The 20,797-nt window shown below is 41.9% G+C and overlaps 2 protein-coding genes across 12 annotated transcripts in view; one reads left to right on the top strand and one right to left on the bottom strand.

The window, feature by feature from the left end:
- Nucleotides 1-20,797, top strand: part of LOC101465127 (SPRY domain-containing SOCS box protein 4) — an 87,519-nt gene that overhangs the window by 54,045 nt on the left and 12,677 nt on the right. The window lies entirely within an intron of this gene.
- Nucleotides 9,278-11,394, bottom strand: LOC143413561 (uncharacterized). The gene is made up of 2 exons (XM_076876791.1): nt 11,197-11,394; nt 9,278-10,745 (listed from the first exon to the last, which is right to left on the bottom strand). Exons 1-2 carry the CDS (start codon nt 11,378-11,380, stop codon nt 9,562-9,564), a joined length of 1,368 nt encoding a protein of 455 aa, XP_076732906.1. The 5' UTR covers nt 11,381-11,394; the 3' UTR covers nt 9,278-9,561.

Raw genomic sequence — 20,797 nt, 5'->3', positions numbered from 1 at the left:
TTGTGTAAAACAGAAATGGCCCTCATGCTGAGAGAAGATGAGAGACAGACTGAATTACTGCAGAAAGAAATCACTGTGATTTCACACCTGATTATCTCCCCATTTATCCTGCCTCTCTGTCAGGACTGATCCATTTCCCCGTCTGTCCCGTCCTGAGCTTTTGTGTGTGTTTCGTAAGGCTTTTTTTCCCCGGCATGGGATACAGAACGCTGCAGGCTTCATTAAGTGATGGCATTTTGTCATTCACACAGGGGGTCACTTTTAACTTAACGGTTCTTACATCTTCATCCAGACATACCCGAAACAATGATGGAGAGAGCCACGGTGTGCATGGTCACTAAAAGCAGGTGTGCACGGCCCACACGAACAACCCCAGAGAGACAGCTTTGTTATTTTGTACATGTTCAGACTTGGTGAAGCTACATGACGGCCTTTCGAGTTCTTATAAGAAGGCGACCCGGGCGCTCATTCGGACATGGAGCCAACATACAGTAAGATGCCATCCTTTAATGGAAAGGGGATAGAACTGTAGAAAGACACAAGTCCTCGTCAATTAACTTTTAAAAGTCTTTTAAGCCAGGGAAAGGGCTTTAGGTGAATCAGTTTTGCTTTGCAGCCTCTTATGCAGCGCAGCACCAGCCACCAGACAAATTTATGCAAGCATGAGAAGCTTAGAAGCCAAAATTAGTTTTGAAAGCTCAGCAGTTGCCTTTTACAAACCCATAAATCCCATGTTTAACGCTGCCACAGACAAAACTATGACTGTGAGCCACACTTTTCCCAGACACTGGAGCCTTGTTTGGGTGACATAGAAGAAGAATATTACCTTAGACTGTTGCCTTTACTTGTAGGTAAATGCACAAAACTATTTGGGTGCGTGTGTAATCTTTCCACTTTAATAGAAAATAAATAAATAAAATAAACCAGAGGAATGATTTTGATAGTGTTCAGGCTCTGATGACTCAGAACAGCATTGTTTTCATTTATTAAATCTGCCACCAACACACACAAACGCACACACAGTGAGGCCCACAGGTCCGATGTTATTAACAGGGCGATCCAATCACTCCCCGGCTTTGTAACGAAGGAGAGCAGTAATGAATGAGAGCAAGATAATCCTCCACAATCTTCGTCTCCTTCATTCTTTGTTCAGGAAGCTGTAGGCACAGCCGCTAATCAACACTTCAATTTGGCCTCCTGACATTACCAATTTACTGACAGGCTGGATTCCTTTTGTGCGCTCTCAGGGATTCAGTTCTATTTAAATGTCTCTCGGCCCTCTCTCGGTGTCTTTTCGGCATTTTCCTCCCCGATGAATGAAACTCCCTCAGCTTATTCAACTGTTTATCAGTTCATTTCCTCGACTTATTTTTTGCGGCACTGCAGAACAACTGCTGTTGCGCTCCAAGCTATTAGCCGAGTTAAAGGTACCTGAAGGCACTGATAGTCCGAACGCCGCCATCTCTCTTGTTGATCTGGATGTTTCTGCTCTGCGGTTTCCCTTGTGACATACGAAGAGGAGCTAAAGTCTGTCCATGGACTACGTCCACCTGTTCCTGTTAAAAGCAAGCTGCACTGTTTAGATGACAAAACTTCAGATGTGTCCTGTTTGCACATCTTGTCAGAGCGATGTCATGACTTTGGTCAAAGGGTTTGCATTAGTGTTCAGGAATCCTGGCCTTTAAAATAGCAGAGACGTGATGTAATGGATTAATTTTTATGCCCTTGGAATACCTCCTCTTAATGTTTCTAATCATGGAAAGTTGGCAGCTCTCACTTGGTCTTTAAGCAATTTCCTCATTCACACTCCTGCAGTTTGCCACGTTCACACATGTGCAATCCTCTTTTGTTTGCCACCTAGCAGCTTCACTGGAGCTGTTATGGGTGGAGTGCAGTCCTTAAAGTTGCCTCACTCTCATTTTTCTTTGACTAGCTTGTGACATTACTCATGTTTTCATAATTTCCCTGTCAGGGCTTCAGCGTGCATCCACTTAAAAAGCCAGGTCACTCATGGAAACGTAAATAAGCACTTACAGAAAACAGATGTACCGTGGCAATCTGGTCTCCCTAACACTGTTTATAAAAACAGCAGGTCCATAATCAGATTTCCCTCCTGCCCACCACCTGATTCGGAAAGAATTACACACCTATTTTAACTGTTACATTAAATTGAGATACTCCCAGGTCGCATTGGAAGTTCGTTTTTCTCATGTACAAGCTCGTTAGGGAACAAGCTCATTAGAAACCTTGTTATGCCAGGGTTAAACGGCCACAAAACTGAGGCTGGGGAAATTAGTTTTCTCAATTCCTCTCCACGATTTCATAAAGCTAGTTTTGTGTATACAGGACACGTATGAAATCAAGTTACTGCAGAAAACTGACTGTAACATGAGGCCATATTACTGAACTCTAAACTGTTAATTTACCATTGTGATTCGATTTGTCGTTTTCAGAGGTGAATCATCTTATCTTATCTTGCATAAACTCATAAGCATCACAACTATCCTAGCTCTAGCTAGCCAATAGGCTGTCCTAACCTTTACTTTTCTACCAGTTATCATTAGCTGTTCGAGCCAAACAACGGCACTTTTATTGTATTTACTCAACCAACCAACCATAGTGTTTGCCTCTTAATTTAGAGACTTATGGGAGACCCTAAGTGTATGTTGCAGCTACACAAAATATTATGCTTATCAACTAAGACCTGCTTTAAAGAGGCCAACCATTTTTTTTTTTTTTTTGCACCACTATAAAGTGCAGGTAGCCATTGCAGTATTCCCCTGAACAACATGTGTCGCCACTCAGGCAACAGCGTGTAGTGTGACTGATCCATAACATGCTTACTTACATAGAGTACTCTAACAACTCTCATGCTGCTGTTTTGCTTTCATAAAGATGATAAAACATTAAAGCTCGTGCCAGGTTTTTATTTTCCACTCATTATGAGTTAATGTGTTAAATCACCAGCATCTCTTAGAGCAGCACTGATGTTGTAAGTCAAAAGAAACCCAGCTGCAATAATGCACTTCAGTACTTTTGCTTGCGTCAGTTAGGTGTATCAGCACACGTATTTAAAAGCATGTGTATGACTCAGTGCGCAGCTGGTCTGCATTCTTCATTTGTTTTGTGCTTTTTCTGAGCTCACTGAGCTTTCAAACATTGTACACACAAGACTACCATTTGCTAATGTCTACAATTAGTGTCGATTTTACAATGAAATCCAACAACTGTTGTGCTCGATGGTAACCTTGGAGACCAGCAGCGCATGCCTGTCGTGTATAAACTTCGCAGTGGCAGAAATGACTGTTCTCTTTCAAAATAAATACACAACAAAACAAATATACACAGTTGATACGAAGCATCGAGCAGCTCTCGACTAACGCAGGTCACCGGTTGATTAGATGCTTTCACACTCGTAAAATTTACATCATGTTTTCTTTAAGTTGTTTTTTTTTTAGTTTTGTTCAGTTTTTTTAATAAAAGTTGAATGACTGTAATATAATGATGCACTTGCTCAGCTTGATTTCACTGTGCATTGAGTCAATACAAGGTAATTCTTTCAGAGTGTTTTTGCTGATGCCCTGTCTGCCCTCCAGCTGAGCGCCACAGCGGATGTGTTCTTTCATTTCGTGGCATCAGAGATCTCGGGTGATAACATTTTTGCCTGCCCGCCCAAACATATTTTTTCTACTGTAACTCCAGCGAAACACCATAGAAAGTGCGGCATTTGTGGCCGTGTGACCTGTCGTGTTTTAAGTGCTTTGCTTGGGAACGCTGTTGAAATCTGCTGCCAAGCATGCAAAAATTGATGGACACAGAAAAACCTACGGAGTTGTTTTCCCACATGATTCAGACACAGAAAATGTTTCTTTTAAGTGAAGAGCCATATGGGAAAAGTGTATTTGAAACATGTTCATGCTGATATTTCACTGATGAATTGTACCATAGTCTCAAGTTTTTCTACCTGCATATATTACTTGTATGTTAAAATTGAATTACACCAGTTTATTCAGCTCTATCTCTGTTGCTGTTTTCTTTTCATGCGATTTAAAACATTTAAATCTTTATACTGGGACAACGTCTATATTTAATACCATAGATGCTCATCCCTCTGAAAAAAATAGCTGTGGAGCTTCAATTCACGTCTATTTCCCATCTTTTTTTTTTCTTTCTGACAACCAGTAGATCTCTTGACACTCGCTGCTTTCACTCTTCACTCTCTACTCCTTCTCTTCCTCTGCTGCCCTCTATGTAACTCTCTCCTAATACAGCCCGTGTTTCATCTGTTACTCTTATTTCTTTAGTTATCCATCACTTCCTCTGTGTATCTAATTCACATTGCCCCGTGGTCCCCTCACCCTCAGCTGGGCTCTGTGCCCGGGCGGTTACTGTAGCTCTGCTGGCCGATCCTGCTGTGATCTGGTCCAAGCCCACACTGCTTGCCTGTCCTCCGTCATACGCTTTGACTGCAGAAGTTACATTTGAGGAACAAAATGTTCAGTTGAGGCTGTCAGAGATGTGTAATCCTACTTTAATTAGTGTTGTGTAGAAATAGTTACTTAGTATTTCAGATGCTTGACTAACAATATACCATCAGGAGCTGGTGTGTTAACCGAATGGTAACTTACTCGGTGTAAAACACAGTGTGATGTAATTCTCGGTTCTGTAAATTTATATTTTATGTTCAGTTTATGACTCAACTTCCAAGAAGAACAGATAGTGACAAAAGTTTGTCAGTGCACTCTAATCTTGTGAGTGGGTGTGTGATGGATGGATGTAATGGAGTAAAGATCCACAGCGGAGTGCATCAGAGCAAAAAAATAGCCGAAAAAGTCACCTTGCACTGAATCGTTTTAGAGCATGAAGCGGCACCGTGGGTCGTCTCAGCTCAGCGGTGTTAAGATGACTAGCGTATGACTTGTTTATGAGCCCGAAGCTAGGGGGAAGGTGAGTGAGTAAATGGAGACATGCCAGAAAAATCCTTGAACAGTGTGTCCGAGGCCTGTATGACCTCACATAAACTACAGTTATATGCAGCATTCACTTGGTACTCATCTCTTCCATTACTAGCTCATCTCTTTTATCTAGAAAACACAGCTAGTGTCTTTGTTTTGTTTGCACGGATACAAGGCTGCATAAGCACACAGCAGTGCCTCAGCAAAGAGAGGAAAGACAGAACCGCATTAATCAGATCAGTCGGACACTTTTGCATTTACGTGAGCATTTACGTAATTATGACTTATGTGCGTGTTGGTTAGTAACAATTTCTTTTTTGTAGTTGGCAGAGTATTATTTTCAGCTGGGGTCAAATAAGCTCACTGGTTTTGTCTGTCTGTCAGTCTCTTCTAGACTGAGCTAATCACATCTTGAAAGCACCTTTGTATCAGTGAGGAAACAAGAATGGACTTCAGCATCAAGGTCAACAAAAGCTGTGGCTTTTTTTGTAGATTTGCTGAGAAAGACAAAAAAGCTGCAACTTATGCACTTTGTAACATCAAGGTATAGTTTTTTGTTAAAGGGCCAAAGATGTGGTTTACTAGCGCCTCAAGCTTACTAGGTTTCTAGGCCAGGTTAACATGTAAAACTGTGTATCTCAACGACTGTGGTGAGTGCTTTGTGATAATGTTGAAGAAACAATAGAAAAAGAATACGAGAAAATTAGCAGCTTTGATTCAGTTCGCTTTTTTTGTTTGTTTCTTTGTTATCCTGGTGGCTGCAAAAGTTTTAGCAGTTCTGTGAAACTTTTAAGTGATGGTAGCGACTTCAAAGGACGACGAGTAGTATCAGAAACCTCTAGAAACCTCTTATGAGTCCATTTATCAACCAGACTGTGGGACGTGTGGAGACCGGGGGTGTCAAACTCACTTTTAGTTCATGTGTCACATACAGGCTGATTTTATCTCAAGCACACTGCAGCTTAAGGTCAGTTAAGAAAAAAAAAGTCTCAACAATTCGTCTGTTTCTCCACATTCAGTCGCTATAATCACAAAGAACTGATATTGGACGTCAAAGAAACACATTGACCTCACACCTCTGCTTAACTGTCTTACTTCGGTGGGGTATGGCCGGTCATGGGTAACGTCTAAAGATTTAGACCTCAAATTAACACTCTGACCCCTTCTTCATTATTAATGACTTGCAACACCATGCTTTTTGGTGCAAAGTACAGAGAAAGGAGAAAAAAATGATGCCCTGCTTTTCTCAGTTTTCACACTTTTCACCCACCTTTGCAAAGCTAAACATCTCAAAAATATGGTTTTAGATAGGAACCAAAGGCAGGACACTGAGGCAAGAAATAACAAAAAAAAACCTTCTTAATTAAGCCAGCAAAAAAAGATAAAAACTTAAAGCCTAAACAAGGAGCCTCAACATGATCCTAAACAAAGATCATGAAAATAACTAGAGGGGTATACTACAAAGGCGGCTCAATAAAGCCAGGCTTTCCTACTCCAGTCAGAGATAATGGGCATTACAACAGCAATTATCAGGTTTCTCTGTCAAGTCGGGCTTTCTGTTTCAGTCTCTCTGTCTGCTCGCATGAATGGGGGCGTTTCACACGTCATATGAGTCTTCTTTCACACAAAATGATCCTTATGAGTGCCGCCTACTTCAGTCACAGATGTTATCAGGTAATGATAATAAAATGGGGTTTAAAAAAAAAAAATCTATAAAAAACATAAAAAATAATATAGCAACACAGTTACAAGCAAGACAAAAGGTTAATGCTGCCAGAAATCACAGAGTGAGAAAATAAGCAATTGAGTTTGAGTTATTTTAATGCCGATTGGGCTCTCAGTGCTGCTGTTTGTTTCTAATGTGATGGCTGAACAGGTATTCATCGCGCGTGTGTGTTGTTTTTACATGACCAGCTCGCCTAGTCATGTAAAAAGATGGGCACTTTTGTCACACAGACAAGCTCAACATAGATTGCTAACCCATTAATCTTGCTTCACAGTAAACCCCTCTGAAGAGGACGATCTGACTACGGATACGCAGGGGATTAATTGGAGACTTTTAAAGGATTAGGCATATTTGAACAAAATCAAAGGTTCTGAAAAAGATCAAAAGAGATGTACGGGGAAAACCAGCAATCACAGCAAAACAGGAAAAACTCAAATGTGAGATAATTACCACAGAGACAAGACGACTAACATTAAACGTTAGTTAAGGGAGATGCTATGTTAGATGTTAAGGAAACACTGTCGTAGTCATGACCATGTCATTTGAGGTGAGCACTAGCATTTAAGTACACGCTGAGCCTGTCATTGACAGTGAGTCTGTGCAGATATACTAAAGCTGAGTTTGTGACCGGGCTACAGCTTTATCGGACGCCACTCATACCTCTTGCTGCTCGAGCGGAGCACATTCCAGCGCTAAAAGTCAAAGATATTTCAGCTTTTAGCTCACCAGTGCTGCACATTAAATGGGTTGTCAGTTGTTTCATAGCAACAGCAGTGGCCTAGACGAGTGCTCACCTCAAGCAGCTATTGGAGCCAGACAAATAAAAGGTGCAGAGGGTTATTTATAGCTCCACGTCATTCACTATATTACTATTAAAGGTGAACGCCTTTCCAATTCTTCTGTTTAATAATTTCACTTGTACTCTTTAACATTTCACAAGCACCTCTTATGTTGAAGTGTGGACTCCTGACCAATAGCGATCTGCTATTACATAACACTGATTGCAGATAAACCTTTCATTCACTAATTGGCAACTATTCCCAAAACACTTTGTTCCCAGCCACGGTTTGTCTTGATAAGGAATTTCACGGCATATTTAGAGCTGATAGTGCTCACCCAACCGTGTGTCAGACTTCATCTTGTGCAACGAAGTCCAATAAAAATCATAACAAGGTATCAAATTCCAGATGAGTTGCAATTTCGTCAGAGATGTCAACACAGAGACTTTGAAGGAGGAACTTTACTGTGTTATCAAATAGAAGATTACTGGCAGCAGTTACACGCTAACAATTTTGTCAGCTCTAAGAACACGGCTGCGGGGTCAGCTGAAAGCTTTTATTGTTGGACCGACTGATTAAAAAAGTCGTGATTTTTGGAAAAATAAAACTTTCCGGCGTTCGTTCGTTTTTTTGAACTTTAGCAAGTGAGTTTGTATGTTAGGGCCCACCATTCATCCTAAAATAACTGGTTTTAATGGGCCTCTGACATCAATGTTCAGAGGTAGCAAGGTGGGTTAGTTTTAAAGCAATCTCTATTAAAAGGAGTTTATGACATTTTGTATTTAAACTCATAAACTCGATCACTGATAGATCACACAGTCTGCCTGGGAAGAGGTGACTGCTGAAAGCATCTGGTGTAACGTTTGGTTCCAGTGAAGCTCTGTAAACACAAATCTCAGCAGCTCATGTCTGGAGACAGCAGACTTCTTGGACCAAATTAATATCACAGCAGCTTTCTGTATCTAATTAAAAGAAGCGGCAGGATGAAAACAAATGCAGCGTCTGAACGCTCACTAATTAATACAGTGTTGAAAATCTTTGCATTGCTTCAAAAATGGCAAAGAAATGAAAAAAAAAACAAAAAACAAATTTTTATGAATAGTTGGGTTGGATTTATTTTTTCTTAACAATCTGAACAGTCTGGAGCTCTCCTAATGAAATATTTATCTGAATATGTGCATTTGAAATGGCCTTTTCTGGTCACGCCTGGTGTCTTGGGCAGACAGTGACCTCGCTGCTTACGGCACAAATGACCTCGCACGGCATCATGACTGCGAGCCAGAGATGAGAATTAACAGTCTGTCAGTCGAAGAGAGACGGCAATCCCCTGAAGCCAATTGACAGTTTGCTGAGATTTAATGAAATGGGTGGCACAGCACACGTCCCTCGGCTTAGGCTGAAAACCTCGAATGGAGTGACAGTGCCTCAATTTTATTTACAAATTGAAAATCTAAAAATATAAGAGGGGAAAATAATGAGAGTGGTGTTAAGAAAGCATCCTCCTTTATCAGAGTTCATCCGCTAACTTTTTCTCCAGATAGCAGAGTTTCTTTATTTGTGTCTGTTTACCCCAAGAAGGGAAATTGGATTTTAATTACTCGAGTGCAAGAGTGCTGCAAATATTTTTAAAATTAGGAACTGTTGCAACAGTTTGGAGATGTGCATAATTAGAAAAGTGAGGACTGAAATCACACAGTGTCTCACATTCCTGATGATTTTAGAAGCAGACTGGTATATGTGCAGTTATAACCAATGGAACCAATGACTGACACGCAATGCAAATGGAAAAAAAAACAGTATTTATTTAATGACTTGATACCATTTTAGTCCTTTAAATACACTCGGTGAGTAGTTTGACATTTTTTTGGGACATACACTTCCTTCCCACTCTGTCTATACTAAATATAAATGTGAAGCCAGTTGGCTCAGCTTTGTGAAGGCAGTCTTTGTAAACGGCCTGTGGCTGCGTGTAGGTCTGTGAAGATCCGGATTTGTTCTCTTGTTTATTTTCTCATGGGTGATCACATGACAAGAGTTTTTGTTACAGCACACGAGAGTAAATGACCAGATGTTGTTGTTGGAGTTGGTGGTTATTACTGCCTTAGGCCAGCCTCCTGATTGGCTTTAAAACTAACCTTGGACCCCCACTGGGCCAACATGAAGTCACTGTTCCAGTCTTTACCTCAGTGTTCTCCTCATCCAGCTGCCCCCTCATCTTTTCTCTCTCCTCCTCTTCTTCTTTCTCCCTCCCGCTCTCCGAGCTCGTATCCCACCTCTCCTCCTCACTGCTCAGTCTCATCAGCTCCACCTCGACTCCCTCTTCTCGCTCTTCCCCTGTGTTTATCTCCCTCTGCACACATCCCTCCTTGTTCTCTAGCTCTTTCTTTCGGCTTTGTTCCTGCTCTTCAGCCTCCAAACTCTGCTGTTGTTCTGGCTCCACTTCTGCCTTTGTCTCTGCCGTCTTTTGTTTTCTCCTCGCACTTCCCACTTCTGTCTGTGCCTCGAGCAAAGCTCTCAGCTGCTGCTCTCTGCGTTTCCATTCCTCCTCCAGCCTTTGGTACATGTGAAAGGAGAAGTGCCACCCCCCGTTCTCCTCCAGCATATCCTCCACTTTGCTCAGCAGCTCTCTCACTTGCTGCTGCTCTCCTTCTCGTCTCCTATCCAGCTCGCCTCCGGTGCTCACCCCTCGTGCTTCTTTGTCAGTTTTCTTCAGCCAAGTCCATTCCTGTCTCCTTCCACTTCTGTTCACCTCCTGCTTTAGTCCCCCCTGCGTGCAATTAACAGCTGCCTTGTTATCCAGCACATGGTATCGATAGTGACATTTCTCCATCAGCCACTTCAGAGCAGGGCCACCTGTTTGGATGTGCTCCTGTACGCTGCAGCCTTTTTCTTTTAGCAAGTCTCCAAAAGTGAACAACACCATTGTGTGTCTCCAGACAGCAGAGGTGAAGATTTCCATCCTTCTCTCTACTGCTTTCCTCTCAGACTCGGTAAAGTCCATAAGAGGAATCACTAACAGAACCACATGAGGCCCCTCAGTTCCACACAGCGATAATGCTCTCAGGAGTTCAATTTTCTCCTCTTTGGGAACAAAGTCCTCAGATGTTCCCCAGCCCTGTGCATCCACCACGGTCAAATGGCGTCCAGCAGTGACAGCACCAGCTGCTGCACTGGCCCCTCCTCCTCTCGTGTCAAAAACCCACCCTCGACCCAACAGGGTGTTACCCGTGGAGCTCTTCCCTGTCCTCCTGGGACCAAGCAGCAAAGCTTTGAGTGCGCGTGATGCTGTTGGAAAGAAAAGGGCAAGAAAACTTTGAATCCAAAGGCCTGAGTTCAGTGTGCTTGTTATAGATTTGTCAATTGCTAAAGTCAAGAAAGGTAGAGTGCAGTGAGTGGCAGGAGTGACTCATACTCGCCCACTTGTAATCATATTTTACACCTCATATGAATCATATCCATTTCACTGTCTTGGAGAGATTTGAAACAACACTCAGGCTTTTCTGCATCTTTCTTCCCTTCAGTGTTTTGCACACTGGAGGTTTGTTACTAACAGATGCCTGCTGTTATCTTTAACAGCAAAACAATATCTGAAAAACTAAAGCCCGCTCAGTCAAAACGTCATGCACAAATTCTGGTCTTAGATTTGCCTGCAGAAATTTTTATTATTATTATTATTATTATTTAACTTTTGTGAAATCTCGTCACAAATACGCCTTCTAGGATTGCAATTACTTACTTGCATGCATAGGTGTGTTCCACCAGCTCTCCATTGCGGGTGATTTCCAGATGTAGCTAGTATAAGTTTCCTCCATAACAACTTTGGTACCACAGCGGGGATTCCTGAATCCAGCTTCCCAGGATAAACAGCCTGTAACATGAAGAGTGTTGAGCAGTGCAGTCTGGCAGAGCGGATACTCCATCCACTTATGAAGTTTGACAAATGCACCTCCCAGTTTTTATTGCTCTCTTGATATTCCTGAGAATGATTAAACCATCAAATCGTTTATGATTTCCGTCAGTTTGTTTTTAACAATTATTTTGTTTTTTAACTTTTGAAATTTGTTTATTTCCTACACCAAGATTTAAATGTACAATAATGTACAAGCAGCGTTGTTGCATTACAGCATAATGGAGATGGTAAGCTTGCATCAATTAAATGTGAATGGCTTCCTGTATGTAGGGACACTGCAGTAGAAGCTGCAGCACAATAACAGCATGCGCAGATTTACTATAAGCGATCGAATGTAGGTTTACATGTTTTACTTGCATAACTTTCTAAAACGTTTTAATACTTAAGTCGATGCATTTTTACTCTAAAGGCCAAAATGAGTCCTTCGTATTACTGCTATTTTTGTTTTTGTCTTAGTAAATTGTTAATATATGAAGTGGTAAACATCCTCATCACCTGAATTAAAAAAAGTTCATTTCCTTGACAGATTGCTCATCGACTTACTCGCCCCGCTTTACTTCCGTTTTTTTGTTTTTTTTGTCTTACAGGTTTTATGATTTTACAGCTTGTTTTGATCATAAACCTCTCTGTCTCTGCTGCGTAATGTCCGGGCTCACGTGCCGTGCGTCTCTAACCTTAATCTGAGCACGTGCACCTCACAGATAACGGTGTACTCGGACTGTGAACACATGCCTGCAATTTTGCGTCAGCCTGTGTTGTTTTTGTGCGTGAGCAGCAGCACTATTGATTGTTACAGTTTTCCATTATCTAAAGCTAAAGTCAGCACAGCTAAACTTAACATGATGTCAGAATGATCAGTAATAGTATATTATAAGGCTCTGAAACCTGAGATGTGCTGCATTTCTCCTTTAAAATTGTCTTGCTCACAGTTTAGGCCATTGTGCTGGATGAACATGAACATGGACTTGCTGCGTTTAGCAGCATTTTGTGTTCTAGGTGCAAATAGAGGCGCAACATTAAAGATAATCAAGTGAAGATATTTTAACTTTTCTTGTAAATTAGCTGATTTCTAAATTAGAACCACAGAGGTGGATTACAATCCCAGGTTAGATTCCACGGTTCAGTCTCCATCACTTCTGTCTCTCTTACCTCTCTGTTTTTGCACCTGATCCCCTTTTTTGTTTTGCACCTGATGCTTGTGTGTGTGTGTGTGTGTGTGTGTGTGTGTGTGTGTGCGTGCGTGCGTGCGTGCGCGTGCTGGGGGAATCCATGCTCTGACCTGAGAGGTTAAGCCAGTGAAGGATCAGCTGGGTTTTTAGCTCAGTCTGTTTCTATTAGGTCGGTGGCAAAGGAGTGCCTGCTGAATGTGTGCACGTGTAAGAACTCATGTTTGTTTACAGGAAGTGTCAATGCCTGTGTTTGTGTGTGTGTGTGTGATGATCCTTGAGTTGCCTTGAGGCTACAGGAACAGCAGCCTTTTCCACACATATGCTGTCCCCAAACTTTCCTCGCTTCTTCTTCTTTTCTTTTTTTTAAATTTGTTTTGAACTTTGATCTGCTTCTTCTTCTACTGCTGCTTTGTTTTTCTCCCTCTGTCGTCCTTCTTTTCTTCTGGCACACACACAAACACACAGCGACCTTCCTAATTGTGTATATAATTAGGTTACTCTCTCTAATGAGGCTGCCCATCTTTGAAATTCTGAAATAGTGTTTACACAGCACATTACATCTGTTAATGTGCTAAAGCCAGGCACTCTCTGTCTAGGTTTGTTTAATTATTCAGTTGTTTTAAAAGCATTTATCCATAAGAAAGAGATTATGGACTCTCCTATAATCCATTGATTGGTTTGTGTTACAGGGAATGCCAGCTTTCTATTATCACAGCCACAGTGAGCAGTAGGAGGAATACACTGAAATAGCAGATGTTGGTGTTTGAACCATAGAAACATTCCCAGTAGCATCAGCCAATCATTTATACAGTTATTCAGTCTTTCTGTGAATTTGTTATTTTTGTTGCATCTTTGGTATTTTCTCATCTAAAAAGAGATTTTTTTATATCCACTTTTACATTAATAACCTTATTAATTAGTTAATAATATGCCACAGATACTCCTTGTCATCTGTTCTCTCTGGCTGTTCCTCTATCCATCTACTCTTTTAAGCTGGAGCCTATACAAGCTGTTATAGGACACCCTGTGCAGGTTACAACTGTAGCACACTCAGATTAGATATGTGTGTAAGTGATCCAGTGTCATCATGTTACTCAATAAGTTGTTGTGAACTGCACCATTTCACACCATTAACACATGTTTTTGGCCACTGGGCTATTGTAAGTACGACTTTAACGGCATTTTATGAAAACCATGGCTAATTAGCTAAATGCTAACGAGGTTAATGGGAACAGTAAGACTAAATTGAAGCAGTAAGAGTTAAATTCAAGCAAAAAAGTAGCTAAAAGATGCTAAAATGCTGTGTAGACTGGTTATTCTGGCTTGAAGTAATAATGTCCTTGACATATCTTACACAGGTTAAATGCACAGTTTGAAAAATCCCGAGTCTTCAGTCTCTTTACACACAAGGTCTGGGTCTCTTAATTTAAGATGTTCTTAGTAAATTATGCCAACGATTTCCTCTAAAATTGAGATTTGTATGACTAAAGCCGCCTTCCTGCAGTTCAAGGGGATCTGAGGGTCAGACAGGCCCACTGTGCTCTGTCTCTACCTATTTATCACTCTCACTCTGTCGAGTCCACCCTTCCCTCTTATCTCACGACCTCTTCACATCTTTCTCTGCTTCATCTACTTTGCTCTTTTTACCTCTTCTTCACCCCTTCCCTTGCTCCCTTTATTCCTGTCTACCGCTCTCTTACATCTTCTGTTCTTCCCTCTCTCTTATCTCTCTGCCTGCCTTCCCAGAGGAGACGGTAAACAGTGGATTTACAGTAATGGTAAAAAGAGAGCAGGGCTTAAAAAAGAAGCACCACTGTGGCTTGTGTTACCACCAGCTCCGCTGTACCGGCCAGCTCTGCCCACAGTGCCCATCTTTCTGCGTGACACTAATGTGGCCGGTAAGACGTGAGTCATACCACTGACGATTTAAAGTTACCCAAACATTTCAAGGAGGAGTTTGCTCTAGGAGGACTTGAAACACAAAGGATTTGTCTGTGTGGGACGGGCTTAGAACAACTTTGTTTGTAGCCATTAGTGCTCCCAACTCGTGGCTGCATCCCCCCCCACCCCCCCATTTTTTAGTATGAAAGCGTTTTCTAACAAATCCTCCATGGATTGTTGCAACATTACAGCATTAGTTCTGCACAGTGGCGTCTTCAGTGTGTCCTAAAGTGTGATAGTGGTAAAAACTGTTGGTGTCACACAATGAACTGGGGAAGCAGATACAGGATGCCACCGGAGGTACATTAGTAACTTCTCTCCATGTCTGTGAAGGATGTTTGGCAAAGTTCAGCTTCTAGTGTTTGCAGAGGAGTCGGAGAATAAAGAAACACCTCCCGCTAATCCTCGTCTTTGCTGTTTTTGTTTTTGTGACGTTTGAATCTGGTTATTTTATACAAATTCTCTTTGTTGTGTCATAACGAATAATTTAAACCCACTTTCTCATTACTGGCTAGGCTCAGATTTGTCAATTTAAATATTTATAAGCTGTTTTTACTGCACTGCTCGCCTCCCAGAAGATCTAAGCAGGCTTTATATTTAATATTCTGCACTGATTTGTTCTACATACAATGTGAAAGTCACACTCTTGGGGGGAGCATATAGTAAAAGCAATGCACTGAGACTCAGACCGGGCAGGAAGCTGCGCAGCAGGGCTATTAAAACAAGGGAAGTATCTGATAGACCGGATTTTAAATGGGATAAAGATTCAGCGCCTCGAGAATCAATTTTTTCTTTCTGTCTCGAAACAGCCTCACACTTAAAGCTTCTGTGTCGTGATAATCTGCTGACTTTCTGGTTTGATGTAGCCAGAAACTTGGCCCACTATTAGAAAGATTTAAAATATGTAAAAAGTAGTTTAAGCATATCAAGCCTTATGTTTAGGCTTGAGGACAAGAAACAGCACGGGAAAGACTCCAGTCCGGCCCACTGGACGACTCTGGAAAACTCTGGACTTAAAAATCTATTTTAATAATTTTTATGGGTGCTTTTTTTTCTTGGCTGATAAAGACCTCTCCCATGGCCATACATCAAAGTAATTAAGTAAAAAATAAAAATTAAATGACAAAATGACTATTTAATGACCATAGGCTATAGAAGTTTTTTTCTTTTGGGCCACAATCCTGTTTTATAATTACAGCAAAGTGTGGGAAATGAGCTGCCAGGACGGTTTTGGTAATTCTTCACATTTTCTTCTCACATTTTAAGCACAAAGAACCACACTAGCACATATCTTTTATTTACTACTGCAGGATTTATTTTTTTAAATCATTGAAGAAAAACTAACATATACTGTTGAAATTGCACTTCTTTTGTTATATTAAGACTTCTGTAGTTGAACTGGTCCAGCCCACAGTTGATCAATATGGGCTTTATGTGGTCCACGATGTAATTTGAGTTTGTCATGCATTTACATTAACTGTAAAACGTACGCAGTACGAGAAGTACTGCTGCAAAAACACCGCAGAGATGGTTTAGAGTTGTTTGGTATCTATGGAAAGATTCTGCAAATACTTTTACAACCTTGCCCATGAGCTCGAGTGAAGGTTGAGTATACAGATGGGCTTGACCTGGTGCATACGTAATCAGGCCGTGAAGCGTGGTCACGTAGCGATCACGTGAACACTCATGGGCCAAAGATCAATATGTTGACAGGCTTTTGAAGTTTTTAGTTTTCAGGGATGTAAATATGTTTTTCTGCCAGAACCTCAAAGAATCTCATCTGCACGTTATATGCACTGTGAATGTAAGCAGCCTTACACAGCCTTTTCTACAAGGGGAAAATAGAAGCGTAAATTAGCAAGGAGGCTATTTAAATCAGAAAGTCAAAAGTTATGGTAATTATCTTCTGTATTAAAATGTACTTAAGATCAGTACCCACCCCTGCCATGTGCTTGAGTGGACTTATTTGCCCTTGAGCAAGCTCAAAGGCTGTGCATGTGGACGTGCGTGTGCATTCTGTATTTGTTTTCTTCACACCGTTTGAGTGTTTCTGATCTTTTGTGATTTGGGGGATGTGTGTCTGTTTGCCACTTTGATTTCCTGCATTTGTGTTTCCCTCGGTAATGTGTGCTCTTTGCATCCGTTTTTTCTACCTGTCAACATTTTTGCAAGACAGTTTGTGCGTTTCCTTTGAGTAAATGTGTGGTTTTGTTTTTGTATTTCATGTTAACAGGAAAACAGTCTGCGGCTATGTGATAGTTTGGTTTTAGATTAGGAGAGGGGAAAAAAACCCAGCAGGTGTGACATATACCAAGGGGTCACATTATAGAACTGTTGTTACTCTGTGTATATGTACACAAGCTTAGGAGCGAGCTTTGGGATTTTGCATCAGCCCACATTCTAGCTCTGCCACCATGTGAAAAACTTGCAACTGCAAGTTTATTCATTTTCATATTGTATTGGCTTTAATTAAAGGATTAAAGGATTACATGCTCCTCTAAATTCTTCAACCTCTTGGGCTTAGCAAGCACTTCCTAAACAAACTGGATAATGATTAAAAACTGCACTGTCATCAGGCACAATGCAGACCTGTTTTTTTTTTTTTCTGTCTCTTGTTGACATTTTGAGATAATGCTGCTCTCAGCCAACAGCAATAAATTCTTATATGCCAGGAAAGATCAAACACGGTGACCTTAGAGAGTATGAAGAGGGAAGAGGATAAACTGTAGAGTGTGAAAGTGGAAGCAGAGAAGAAAGCAAGCAGAGGGGCTTCTCCTTTGCGGATAGAAGAGCGTCGCTGGAGAAAAGAGCGGAGAGGTGTATTGTTACAGATGAGATGAAGCCGTGGCAAATGGAGGGAGGAAGACTTGAGGGAGAGACAAAGGAAACGATCATGTTTTAGTTAGACGTTTCCTCTCTGTGTAATGTGTGCATCTGTCTTCTCCACCCACTTTGGTTTATGCAGTTTGTGGTTTTACACAACTTAGTTAACTGCAAAATAATGCTGGGAAAATAGCATGCAAGTATAAATGTGGTCACCAAAAGGAGGAAATTTGGTTTCTTCAGTGACCACAACCCTACATTAGTGCTCCTTAACACTCCTGAGATGAAACCTCCCAGAAATCTAAGTATATATATATGTTGTGTTGATTAGCACCTAGTTAAACCTCTGTGCAATAAAAAGTAATAGGGTTTAAAGTGTAAAGATTGCTTATCTTGCTAATGCAAAAGCCCGTGTTCACAGCTCTGACAGTACATGCATGAACTCAAGAAGTCTTCTGTGTTTCCTGCGTTTCAGTAAAAGAAGCTTCTTCTCAGTTTCACTCAGAGAGCAGAGCAGTGCAGTTACTGCATCGCGCAAGTATAAACGCAGCCAGCGCTCATACCTTCAGTGGTTTCTTAAATCACTTCAGTTTAAACGTACGCACTGGTGTTAAACCTGCTGAGGAGCCAGAGCTACTACTGTAGCTGCTTCTGAGTCCAAGCTGTTTCAGCACTCTATAATTCCTCTTTATCAACATTCAAATCACATGAAGTGATGTCACCGCACTGCCGTCCAAACTATTGGAAACAGCACTCAGCTGAGCGACTGTGTCGTCTTTGAGCCATGGTAGTAATAAGTGTTTAAACTGAAGGCAAATGGACGTCTTAGTTCATGAAGGTGTTTCACCTCTCATCCAAGAGTCTTGTTCAGTTCAGTTCAGGTTGAACACTCATTGCTTGAAAAGTGATGGAAAGGGAACAACACCAAGAGTTCACCATGAACAGGAAAAGTGCGAAGTAATATTTTTAAAAATATATCATGAGAAGCACAGATCGTGACTGCAGTGGATCATTTTCACTGTTTTTAACACTTGGGTCCACCACAGCTCTTTGTATGTTATCACTTTACTCTTCTCTGCATCTGGAAAAAGGACCAACAACAACACAAGCAGGAAGCCCACAGACCAGTTGTTTGTAACAGCGGTGTTAATTTTGACAGAAAACTGATTCAGTGTGAGTCACAGTCTAAAATGTCATTTAGTTTTAGTCATAATTTAGAGAGCGAAATTCTTTTAGTTTAAATCGACTACCGTATTTTCACGACTAGGGATGGGTACCGGTGTCCGGTGCCATGATGGCACCGGTTCTGACATAAACGGTAGTAACCAGACCGAAAAGCAGCGCACATTTCGGTGCTTTATTTCGGTGCTTTTTTTTCCTGAGCTGTGATACACTTCTAGCCAATCATTTTATGTTTCCGAGGATAGTAGGCAGGCCCAGGTACGTACATTCTTTTAGACCTCACACCGAGCGCATCTACTGCGGGTGGGTTGCCTGTTATGCAACATCCCCCAAAAACACAAAGAGGAGAGTCCTGGCCCCTAGCCCTGCCAGTGTAGCATAAATGATGACGGATGATGATGGCAGCAGCAGCCGTTCTTCTCTGCGTGAGTAGCTAAATGTTGTTCGTGTGTAATTTACGTTGAGTAGGCTAACCACGTTATTACATTAATGCATGTAAGGTGAACTAGCAAACATCATCATAGCTACATGCGGCTGTCTTCTTGTTTGATGGCAGATACTCCCTTCACCCTGGCCAAAAGGGCTAAAATGACCAAAGAAAAAGTGGAAAACAGTTAAACATGAGAGGTTTTTGGACAAAGTTTGTGTTTTTTCCATTGTTTAAGCACTGCTTCCAGCCAAGAATCATACCATATATGCCCCATAGCTGCAGAAAAGGCTAACATTGTTATCTTTTTACAAAAAACCAGCTGAGCATGAGAGGTTTTTGGACCAATTTTGTGTTCTCTATTCTTTAAGCACCGGTTTGAGCACCGTTTGAGCACCGTTTGAGCACCGGCACCGTTTCAAAAGTACCGATTTGGCACCGGTATCGGATAAAACCTAAACGATACCCATCCCTATTCACGACCATAAGGCGCACTGTGCTAAAAGGCGCAGTCTCAGTTATGTGTGCCCTTACTGTATTTAACACACACATAAGGCGCACTGGACCATAGGGCGCATACAAGTACCGTATGCGTATTTAAAAATAAAGCGGGAGCAAACCTGAATTCGGTACCTTACTCACATTTCTATTGCCGGTAATCGTCATCATCAACAACACACAAGCATACAAGTGTGCGTATTTAAAAATAAAGCAGGAGCAAAACAAAGTTTGGTACTCACATTTTTATCATCAATCAAACCCATCGAAGTCCTCATCCTCTGTGTCTGAATTGAACAGCTGTGCTAAATCTCCATCAAACATGCCAGGTTCACTGTCTTCACCGTCAGAGTCACTTTCCGTGCCGTGCGGCTCCTCGGAAACGATGCCGGCTTTTGCGAAAGCTCGAACAACAGTGCCAGCAGACATGTTAGCCCAAGCATCTACAATCCATTGGCAAATTGTGGCGTAACTCGCCCGGCGCTGCCTTCCACTCTTAGTGAAACTGTGGTCTCCACCGGTCATCCATCGCTCCCAGGCCGCTCGCAGCCTTACTTTGAACGGGCGGTTCACACCGATGCCCAGCGGTTGGAGTTCCTTTGTCAGGCCTCCCGGAATGACAGCAAGCTCACAGTTCATTTGCTTCACAAGTTTTTTCACATCGGCTGTGAGATGGGCACGCATAGAGTCACAGATCAACAGCGATGGTGATGCGTGGAAAAAACCACCTGGTCTCCTTACATACACCTCCCTCAGCCAGTCTTTCATCATTTCCTCATCCATCCAGCCCTTTTCATTTTCCTTAATGATGATTTCTGCTGGAAACTTCTCTTTAGGCAAAGTCTTTCGCTTAAAAATCACCATAGGCGGCAGTTTCTGTCCATTAGCATGGCAGCCAAGCACAACAGTAAAAGAAGACTTTTCATACCCCGTTGTACGTATCGCTACCGTGCTGGTCCCCTTCTTCTCCACAGTGTGACTCACCGGGATGTCAAAAGTGAGCGGGACCTCGTCCATGTTAGTGATGTGGCTGGGCTGGATGTTTTTGACGCCGATGTGTTTGCTGCAGTAGGAGCGGAAGATGGCCAGCTTTTCCTTATAATCCGCTGGAAGTTGCTGCGCTACCGTAGTCCCGGTCCTGATGGAAAAATGGCACCGTTTCATAAAACGAAAGCACCAAGACGGACCTCCTTGGAAATGTTCAATGTTCATCTCTTCAGCTAGTGAAACTGCTTTTAGCCGAATGGTGACCGTCGAAACGCTTCTCCCGCTCGCGCTTTGCTCGATGATCCACCGCTCGAGTCTTTCCTCCAACTCGAGCAACCTCGCCTTATGTCCGCGGAAACTCAGCTGCGTTTTCTTGACCTGCCGGTGTTCCAGATCTACT

This window comes from Maylandia zebra, linkage group LG18 (genome assembly GCF_041146795.1).
Source record: "Maylandia zebra isolate NMK-2024a linkage group LG18, Mzebra_GT3a, whole genome shotgun sequence".
NCBI lineage: Eukaryota > Metazoa > Chordata > Actinopteri > Cichliformes > Cichlidae > Maylandia > Maylandia zebra.
The sequence above is the reverse complement of the archived record's forward strand: the minus strand, read 5'-3'. Positions and strand labels throughout refer to the sequence as shown.